This window comes from Pristiophorus japonicus, unplaced genomic scaffold (assembly GCF_044704955.1).
Source record: "Pristiophorus japonicus isolate sPriJap1 unplaced genomic scaffold, sPriJap1.hap1 HAP1_SCAFFOLD_453, whole genome shotgun sequence".
NCBI lineage: Eukaryota > Metazoa > Chordata > Chondrichthyes > Pristiophoridae > Pristiophorus > Pristiophorus japonicus.
In genome coordinates this window covers 77869-88736 of record NW_027254356.1, presented here as the reverse complement: position 1 = coordinate 88736, position 10868 = coordinate 77869, and the positions used below count along the sequence as shown (strand labels likewise).

General features: G+C 43.3%; 1 protein-coding gene across 1 annotated transcript; it reads left to right on the top strand.

The window, feature by feature from the left end:
* Positions 1 to 631: 631 nt before the first annotated feature.
* Positions 632 to 10382, top strand: LOC139252324 (probable G-protein coupled receptor 139). Its single transcript, XM_070873336.1, has 3 exons — positions 632 to 717; positions 3292 to 3572; positions 9490 to 10382. The coding sequence occupies exons 1-3, from the start codon at positions 632 to 634 to the stop codon at positions 10380 to 10382; spliced, it is 1260 nt and encodes a 419-aa protein (XP_070729437.1).
* Positions 10383 to 10868: the final 486 nt, after the last annotated feature.

Here is a 10868-nt window from a genome sequence, read left to right as displayed (position 1 = left end):
TTTTGTATTCCATCCCTCTCGTAATGAAGGCCAACATTCCATCCACCTTCCTGATTACCTGCTGCACTTTTTGAGATTCATGCACAAGAACCCCCAGGTCCCTCTGCACCGCAGCATGTTGTAATTTCTCCCCATTCAAATAATATTCTCTTTTACTGTTTTTTGTTTCCAAGGTGGATGATCTCACATTTTCCAATATTGCATTCCATCTGCCAAAATTTAGCCCATTCGCTTAACCTATCTAAATCTCTTTGCAGCCTCACTGTGTCCTCCACACAATCCGCTTTCCCACTAATCTTTGTGTCATCTGCAAAGTTTAAAAGGTATTGTTAAATCTGCTTCTATCCCATTTTCAGCGAGAACAAGCCAGATCATGCAAACTCGCAGTGTAAGACAAATTCTCCTCATCTTCCCTCTGCTAATTTTCGTAAAAAACTTCCCTCTGGTTAACAAGTCTTCTACCACTGGCAGAGTTTCTCTTCAGTTACTTTATCCAAAGCCCTCATATTCTTGAAAACCTCTATTAAATCTATCGTTAATATCTCTGATCGAACGGGAAAAATCGCAGTTGCTTATATCTCCTCATAACTCTCTCTGGGGGAACCAGTGCACCAGCGCAGCCTTCGGTCGCATGAGGAAGAGAGTGTTGGAAGATCACGCCATAAAATCTGGCACCAAGCTCATGGTCTACGAGAATGTAGACATATCCAGCCTACTGTACAGATCACAAACGTGGACCGTATATAGTAGGTACCACAAATTACTGGATAAATACCTATGTCTTCTCAAGATCCTGCAGATCCCTTGGGATGTCAGACGTTAGCGCCCTCGATCAGGCCAGCATCCCCACATCGAAGCACTGAGCACACTTGATCAGCTCGCTGGGTGGGCCACATTGTCCGCATGCCTGAAACGAGACTCGCAAAGCAAGCGCTCGACTTGGAACTCCTACACGGCAAACGAGCCCCACGTGGGCAGATGAAACGTTACAAGGTCACCCTCAACGTCTCCTTGAAAAAGAGCAACATTCCCACTGACTGGTGGGAGTCCCTGGCCAAAGACTGCACTAATGGAGGAAGAGCATCCGGGAGGTCGCTGAGCACCTCGAGTCTCATCGCCAAGAGCATGCAGCAAACAAGCGCAGAGAGCGGAAGGAGTGTGCGGCAAACCAGTCCCACCACCCTTTCCCTCAACCATTATCTACCCCATTTGGTACAGAGAACGTAATTCCCATATATGTTCAATCACCTAAGAACTCACTTTTAGAGTGGAAGCAAGTAATCCCCGATTTCGAGGTACTGCCTATGATGATGATTAAATCTCTTCCACACCTTCTCCAAGGCTTTCCTAATGTGTGATGCGGAATCGTCATGCAGAGATTAACCGATGTTTAACAGATTTTTATTTTATCTACATTATGGGTGAATCGGTGGAGTGGGCAGCATTTATTGTCCATCGCAAATTCCACCTTAACGCTGCTGGTGAATTCATCGATACATCTAGAGGGCTATTTAGAGTTAACCATCTTGCTGTGGGACTGGGGTCATATATATGCCAGTCTAGGTAAGGACGGGGGATTTCCATCCCCAAAACAGGTTATTGAACGAGATGGGTAATGACAATCGAGATCCACACGGTCACCATTGCTGACACAATATTTTAATTATAGATTTATTGATTCACCTTAAATTGCACAGCTGCCGTGGTGGGATCTGAACTCATGCCCTTGGATCTTTACTCCAGGTCTCTGGATCAATTGCACAGTAGCACAATCACTTTGCTACCATAGGCGATGATTCATAAAGTCATGATTCTTCCTGCGTTTTTAACAGTTTTATTAACTTGCCCTGCCACCTTCAAAGATTTGTGCACATCGACTCCCAGGTGTCTCTGCACCAACACACCATTTAAAAATGTATTTTTTTACTTATATTGCCTCTTGTCATGTTCCTTCCCAAAATGTATCACTTCACACATGTTTAATTTTACCTGCCATGTGTCTTCCCATTTAACCAGACTATCGCTGTGCTCCTGAAGTCTGCTATGCTCCTCACTGCTTACTACATTTCTGAGTTTCGTGACATCTGCAAATTTGAAATTATGCCTTTAGACTTAGGTCCTGGCTATTAATCTCTATCAGAAAGAGCACTGCCACTAATATAGAACCCTAGGTTTCACCACTCTATACTTCCCTTCTGTCTGAACGCCAACTTTTCACACCACTCTCAGTTATTTGTTCCGGTGCCAATGTTGTATCCACGCAGCTACTGTCCCTTTAATTCCATGAGGTTCAGTTACCCTATCAAGTCGATGAAGTGACATTTTATCAAACGCCTTTTGAAAGTCGTTCTATACAACATCAGCTGCACTACGCTCATCAAACCATTAGGTTATGACATCAAGGAACTCAATCAGGTTTTTCAGACACACTTCGACATTAACACAATTTGTGCTGGTTGTCTTTTATTAATCCAGGTTTTTCGAAGTGACAGATAATTTCATACCGGATTATGGCCTCCAGAAGTTTCCCCACCACAGACGTTAGTCTGACTGGCCTGTAGCTACAGGTTTTATCTCTCTTTCCTTTTTTGAACAGGGTGTACAATTTGTGAACCTCCAGTCCTCTGTCACCACTGACATATCCAAGGAGGATTAATGATTCTGGCCTGAGCTATTTCCATCATTCCTTCACTCAGCAACACTCATACATCCATTCGGACTAGTTATAGAGAAACATCGAAAAATAGAAATTTACAATACAGGAGTCCATTTCCAACCCATCGTGTCCGCACCGGCCGACAAAGACTCACACGACCATTGGTCAGCAGCCCTGAAGCTTACATGTCATCCTTTTAACCATGAACAATGGGGAAAAGTAAAGATCACCAAGCACAAGCAGACTGCCCCACACAACTGTGATATATCTTAAACTGAACCATTCTACACTCCAGACCAACCGGAGCCATGTGATCTCCTGGGAGAGGCAAAAACCAGTTTAAAATCCAGGCCAATTTCGTGAAAAGTATTTGAGAACATTCCTATCCGACCCATCCAGGTGATCAAAACTAGTCCTGGAGATCAACTTTCTTGTGGTACATAAAGTGTTGGATTGAAAGGGGTTAATTGAAAATGTTTGTTCAGGGACTGTAATTAATATCAGTCTCCACGGGTTTACAGAAGCTGCTTGTTCAGTGACTGTAATTAATATAAGTCTCTATTTACCGAATTGTGTCACTGGAGTGATTCTCGCTCATTTTAAAAATGCACTCCTTTCAATGTGTTACCCAATAGTCAGAGTGAGAGCATCACCTCTGGCACTAACAGCGATCATCGCACTGCTCCACAGAGAGGGAGTCGGAATCTGAGAACAGTAGATTCGAATGTGATAACAATGGATCAGAATCTGAAAAAAATGGATTGGAATGTTACAACAAATGGCAGGAGTTTCATCTTGTATTTTAACTATCTTGTTGCACATTATGAGGAACTACCATTAGTATTGCGAATGCGTTATGCATTGCGTATTATTCAATACATTTACTATCCCGTCCCTGCTGTTGTTGGTTTTGCTGGTAAGTCGATCTAGTTATTCCAGTAACCATGTTTCAAAGTATTACTGGTCTCATATTTTACTCCCCCCCCCTCCTTGCTGCATTTGTTGTTCCTGGTAGTCTCTGTATCCAACTATTAACTCTGCAAACCATGTTTCGCTGTATTACTAGACTTGTAAATTGCTTTCTCATCTTTGCTTCAGTTGTTGTTCCTGGGACATCTCTGCATCCAGCTATTAATTATTCATACGTTGTTAATTGTACGAGTGTTCTTTTAATTTATTCCACACTCTTTGGTGTTGTTGGTGTTCCTCTTAAGTCTCTATATCCAGCAATTATAACTCTAATCTATATTTCACTGTATTACTGAGTATGTCACTTAAATCTTTGGAAGTCTTTATCACATTGTATATCTATTGACCCAGTCCCCTCTGTGGCCAATGTCTGAAGCTGATCGAGATTGTTCACAAATTCGGTATTCTGTTTTACCCTGAGTTCAGTTCTGACCTCTTCTCCTTTGAATCACTGGTCCTGCCCACTATCATCTCGATAATACTGGCCACCTCATTCCTTCGCTTCAATAGCCCAGTGACTTTGTTAAACAGGAATTCATCATTGCAATGCTTTCCTTGCACACGTCACAGTTACAGTCCACTATGAATTAGAGTTCACCTAAATAATTTTCTCTTCATATCCTAACTCCACTAAGACCTGTTCACCCATCAACAATCTGCTCTTCAATCAACATTTGATCCCGATTAAGTAATGCCTCATTTTTATTATTCTCACCCATGTGTTCAAATCCCACCATGGTCTCACCCCCTCCAATTAGTCCCATTCCCCTGCTCTATTCCTATCGTCCAACAATTTTGCCCTTCAAGTATTTATCCAATTGCCCAATAAATGTTAATTTACTTCCCTCTATACGTCCTCCAGTCATACCCTCTCTAATCTCTTTTTCTCATTCATTCTGGCACTTTGTAAGTTTCTCACTTTCTCTCTGTCTCTCTGTCAGTTCAACTCTGTCTCTCCACATTTTACTGTCTCTGTCTCTTGCTCATAGAATGAAAGATTAATACAGGAAAGAAAGACAACTCGGTCCATAGTGTCCATGCCGTCTCTTGGATAGAACTATCCCAGATGTCCAACTCTTTAGCCAGAAAAATGTAAATTATCCCCTTCCACGAATAAAGCAATTCCCTTTCAAAAATAAAGATTAAATTTACTTCCACCGTGTTCTCACAAATCCTATTCCAGATCGCAACAGCTCACTGCATAAAGAACACTCTTCTCATCTCTCCTGTGGTTCGTTTTTCAATTACCTTAAACCTGTCACCTCTGGTTACGCACCATTGTGCAACTGGAAGCATTTTCGACTTACTCGCTCTATCAAAACCCATCATAATTTTGAAAATCTATATTAAATGTTAAATCTTTGCTGATGATACAACGTCATCATCGTAGACTGTGACTTTAAATAGAGGAAGGCTTGCTTCCACTCTAAAAATGAGTTCTTATGTAACTGAACAGTCCAATACGAAAATTACAATCTCTGTCACACGTGGGACAGAGAGTGGTTGAAGGAAAGGGTGGGTGGGGCTCGTTTGCCGCATGCTCCTTCTTACTCCTGCGCTTGGTCTCTGCTTGCTCTCCGCGACGAGACACGAGGTGCTCAGCGCCCTCCTGGATGCTCTTCCTCCACTTCAGGCAGTTTTGTGCCAGGGACTTCCAGCTGTCGGTTGGGATGTTGCATTTCATCAAGGAGGCTTTGATCGTTTCATTCAAAAGTTTCCTCTGCCCACCTGGGGCCCGCTTACTGTGTAGGAGTTCCGAGTAGAGCGCTTGCTTGCGAGTCTTGTGTCAGGTATCCGGAAGATGTGGCCCGCCCAATGGAACTGTCCAGGTGTACCAGCATTGAAGTACTGATAATACAAAGATAAGTTTGAAAGCATGTTGTGAGGAGGACGCAAAAAATCTGCAAAGGCATATCGATAGGCTAAATGGATGGGCTAAAAGAATGGCAGATGGGGTATAATGTGGAAAATGTGACGTTATCTTCTTTGTTATGAAAAATAAATAAGCAAATTATTATTAAATGGGGAGAGATTCCAAATTGCTGTGGTCCAGATTGGTCAATGATTCTTGTGCATAAAACACAGAACGTTTGCATGTAGATACATTTAGCAATTAGAAAAGGCAGCAGAATGTCTGGCTTTATTTCAAGTGGGACTGTATATAGATGTCCTGCTACAACAATACATGTTGTCAATAAGACTACAGCTGGAGTATTGTGTACAGTTTCGGTCACTTTTGTTAAGGAAGGATTTACTTGCATTGGAGGCAGTTCAGAGAAGGTTCACGACGTTGATTACTGTGATGAAAATGTTGTCATAAGAATAAAGGTTGAGCAGGATGGGTGTGAATATATTGGGGTTAAGAAAACTATGAGGTGATCTTATTTAAATGTGTAAAATTCTATAGGGGCTTGATGGGTTAGACGCAGAGATGATGTTTCCTCTAGTGGGGGAAATCAAGAACCAGCGGACATCGGTTCAGAATAACGGATCGCCCATTTAAATCACAAATGAGAAGCAATTTATTCTCTCAGGGGGGCGTGAATCTTTCGAATTCTTGGCTACAGAGAGCTGTGGAGGCAGCTTCTATGAATCTTATTAAATGGAGATAGACTGATTTTTAAATGACAAGGCAGTTCAGGGCAATGTGGAGTGGGCACTAAGTGGAGTTGTGACGAAGATCAGATGTTCTTTCCAAAGAGTCAGGTCCAGTCACAGATGCGTGAGCGGAGTAAAATATTTGGCTCTCGGAATGAAATCCCTGGACCGACGTGAGAGCACTGGAAGTTAGGAGAACCTGTGAATGAAATTTCTCGTCAGAGGTGGGTGTAGTGTAATGTAGGCGAACCTGGTCCTTAAATATCTAGACTGAGGGGTGTAGCAGTGTAATCTAGGGAGATGTTGTTGTGAACTCCTGAAGCGAGATGGGAGTCCTATCTGGAAAGTCCCATCATCGCATCACTGGAATCATCTCAGAGACCCCGAGGTTCATGAATATTTATTTATTGTGAATGTTTTATCGTTATTTTCTGTGATGCAATAATTCATAAATCATATAAGAGGCCGTCCATTTTTTAATATTTTATTCCTTCCTTTTATCAGCCAATTTCTCGTCTTTTGTTCTCACTTGGAGTTGAATAGAGGAAGCAAAACTCTGTTCGCTCTGTTCTGTCCACGCTATGTTATTGGCAGGTTAATATCCGCTGATCATTTAGTTCCAGTCAGTGTCTCCTTTGTCACTATCTCAAGTTCTGCATTAATGGCACTGCTTCTGATGGATGGAACAGGATTACAAGCATCATTAACATTCACAAACAAAAGGTTCGTTCAGCCAGATTTCTTTCATTTATTTCCAATCTTTAATTTGAATTTGCAATTTGGTCCCACCCATGCCGATCAGTCTCAGTTCAGTGGGTCTCTCAGCGAGAAACAGAGTGGAAAAATCTGTTGCCTCTGGCTGTACACTCCTGATCGTTGGGCCCCTCGTGCGGAGGGGGAGCGGGAGGTCAGAATCCTCGTCGTCGTACTGCTCCGGGGCATGGCCAAGCGGACCATCAGCTGGTCCAGGCAGCGGGCGGTCGAGAGGATCGTTCAGCCCGGCTGCCTCCCTCTCTTCCGCGGAAACGTTCAATCCAGGGTGTCCCTGGAGATGGAGCACGCGGTGTCTACCGGAATGTTCATTGCCTTCCGCGAGAGGTGGGTGCCGGAGGGACTGAGTGCATCATCATCACCGGCAAACACATTTAATTTGATTCTTCAATGGTAAAAGTTTAACTTGATTACAGTTATCGATTTTATTGCACATATATGTCATCGCAGCACATTTGGAATGAGGTCACATGATGGGTCCAAGTCAGCATGGATTTGTGAAAGGGAAATCATGCTTGACAAATCTTCTGGAATATTATAAGGATGTTTCCAGTAGAGTGGACAAGGGAGAACCAGTTGATGTGGTATATTTCGACTTTCAGAAGGCTTTCGACAAGGTCCCACACAAGGGATTAATGTGCAAAGTTAAAGCACATGGCATTGGGGGTAGTGTGCTGACATGGATTGAGAACTGGTTGTCAGACAGGAAGCAAACAGTAGGAGTAAATGGTACTTTTCAGAATGGCAGGCAGTGACTCGTGGATCTGTGCTGGGGTCCCAGCTGTTTACACTGTATATTAATGATTTCGACGAGGGGATTAAATGTAGTATCTCCAAATTTGCGGATGACACTAAGTTGGGTGGCAGTGTGAGCTGCGAGGGTGATGCTATGAGGCTGAAGAGTGACTTGGATAGGTTAGGTGAGCGGGCAAATCCATGGCAGATGAAGTATAATGTGGATAAATGTGAGGTTATCCAATTTGGTGGTAAAAACACAGAGACAGACTATTATCTGAATGGTGACAGATTACGAAAAGGGGAGGTGCAACGAGACCTGGGTGTCATGGTACATCAGTCATTGAAGGTTGGCATGCAGGTACAGCAGGCGATTAAGAAAGCAAATGGCATGTTGGCCTTCATCGCAAGGAGAGTTGAGTACAGGGGCAGGGAAGTATTGCTGCAGTTGTGCAGGGCCTTGGTGAGGCTACACCTGAAGTATTGTGTACAGTTTTGGTCTCCTAACTTGAGGAAGGACATTCTTGCTATTGAGTGAGTGCAGCGAAGGATCACCAGACTGATTCCCGGGATGGCGGAACTGACATATCAAGAAAGACTGGATCAAGTGGGCTAGTATTCAATGGAGTCAGAAGAATGAGATGGGATCTCATAGAAATGTTTACGATTCTGACGGGTTTAGACAGGTTAGATGCAGGAAGAATGTTTCCAATGTTGGGGAAGTCCAGAACCAGGGGTCACAGTCTAAGGATAAGGGGTAAGCCATTTAGGACTGAGATGAGGAGAAACTTCTTCACCCAGAGAGTGGTGAACCTGTGGAATTCACTACCACAGAAAGTTGTTGAGGCCAATTCACTAAATATATCCACAAAGGAGTTATATATTGTACTTACTACCAGGGGGATCAAGGGGTATGTCGAGCAAGCAGGAAAGTGGTGCTGAAGTTGCATGTTCAACCAAGAATTCATTGAATGGCGTTGCAGGATCGAAGGGCCGAATGGCCTACTCCTGCAAATATTTTCTATATTTTCTATGTTTCTACAATGAGGGAGCCATTCATATATAATTTAAATCAAAAATCGTTATATTTCAGGATAAACAACCCCAGCTGATTGGAACTTAGATACTTAGAATATGAACAAACTTTCATATTTTCTCGTCTAATATTCTCTGCACAAGTGGAAACCAGCAGGTGAAAAGCTGCAACAATTAATCTCTTCCATTTGTGTTCAAATACTTTAAATACCCGTTTCAAGGACACCCTCAAAGCCTCCATGTTAAAATGCAACATCCCCACTGACACATGGTAGCTCCTAGCCAAAGACCACCCTAAGTGGAGAAAGTGCATCCAGAAGGGCGCTGAACAAATCGAGTCATCGCCGAGAACATGTAGAATCCAAGCACAGGCTGCGGAATGAGCGTGTGGCAAACCAGAGTCCCCACCCACCCTTTTCTTCAAACACTCTCTGTCCTACGTGTGACAGAGACTGTTATTACCATGTTGGACATTTCAGTCACCTGATAACTCACTTTAAGCGTGGAAGCACGTCTTTCTCGATTTCGAGGGACTGTCTATGATTATGATGTTACATAAGCATTTGGCGGCTCATTGACTGAGGGATAGGTCGCCTGATTTAATGCTGATAAATTAATTTATTTGGTGATTACCTTGTCAATGATTGCTAATTATTTTACTTTGGAGTCTATTTCTTGCTCCCAAATTATTGTTTAATTTACCTGTTTATTTCCCTGCCTGACAGTTAACATCCTGACGATTGTGATCCTGCCTCGTGGATCCTCCAGATGTGTCACTCGCTATCTGGTTGCCATGGCAGTGACGGATCTCCTGGTCATTATCCTCGACATGATACTGAGGCACATTCCATTTCTTTATCAGAAAGAGTTACATTTCGTGCGGTCCTTCCACGTGTGTAATATTCACGCCGTCTTACTTCACGCAGCCACAGATTGTTCTGTCTGGTTCACCATCAGTTTCACCTTTGATCGCTTTGTGGCCATTTGTTGCCAGAATCTGAAAACTAAATATTGCACCGAGAGAACGGCGGCTGTGGTTCTGGCAACCGTTACTTTGCTGAGCGGGTTAAAGAACATTTTCTGGTATTTTATGTTGACAGGTTTGTATACACTTGCAAACATGCCCTGGTTTTGCTATATAACAAATGATGTTCTGTATTCACCGGTCTGGGCAGCAATCATATTCCTTCATTATATCCTCACACCATGTATCCCATTTGCTGTGATTCTGCTGCTCATTACTGTCACCGCCAGGCATATTATATTGGCCAGCAGAGCCCGCAGGCAACTGCTGGGTGCCAGCAGTGGGGAGTGTCCCAGTGACCCAGAGATGGTGAGCCGCAGGAATTCCATCATTTTACTGTTTGTTATCTCCGGCAATTTCATTCTGTTGTGGGCGGTGTTTATAGTGTATTCTTTATGGACCCAGATGTACTTTTTGGGACATGATTCTGTTTATATACCTTTTTATGTAATGGACGTTGTAATAATGCTGCAGCTGCTGAGTTGCTGCACAAACACGGCAATTTATGCCGTGACCCAGACTAAGTTCAGAAAGCATTTAAAGAATGTAGGGACATATCCCTTCACACTGATTCTGAAATTAATTAAACGATGAGAAGACGCAGAAACGATCCTGCATCAGATTCCCTGTGTCCTGATATTGTGAGCGAGCTGCTCTCCCACGCGTGGCCAGTGATTCGCGTGAATAATAACACTCTCACTCACACACTGTCTACAACGTGCGCCCTGTGAGGGGCCTGCAGTCCGGGTGAATCACCATCAGCAACATAGGCAGTCGCACGAAATATAGAAACATAGAAAAATGGAAAATAGGGGCAGGAGTAGGCCATCCGGCCTTCCGAGACTGCACCACCGTTCAATCAGATCATGGCTGGTCATAGACATCAGTACCCCGTTCCTGCTTCCTCTCCATGCCCCTTGATCCATCCGTAAGGGCCATATTTTGAATATATTTAACGAATTGGCATCAACAACTTTCTGTGGTAGTGAATTCCACAGGTTAACAACTCTCTGAGTGAAAAGATTTCTCCTCATCTCGGTCCTAAATGGCTTACGCATTATCCTTAGACTGTGACCAGTC

Coding starts and splice junctions, on each gene's coding strand:
- LOC139252324 (XM_070873336.1), top strand. CDS start 632: ATGAGGAAGAGAGTGTTGGAAGATCACGCCATAAAATCTGGCACCAAG. Junction 718..3,291: donor GTAGACATATCCAGCCTACT/GTACAGATCACA, acceptor GTTACCCAATAG/TCAGAGTGAGAGCATCACCT. Junction 3,573..9,489: donor TGCTGTTGTTGGTTTTGCTG/GTAAGTCGATCT, acceptor CCTGCCTGACAG/TTAACATCCTGACGATTGTG.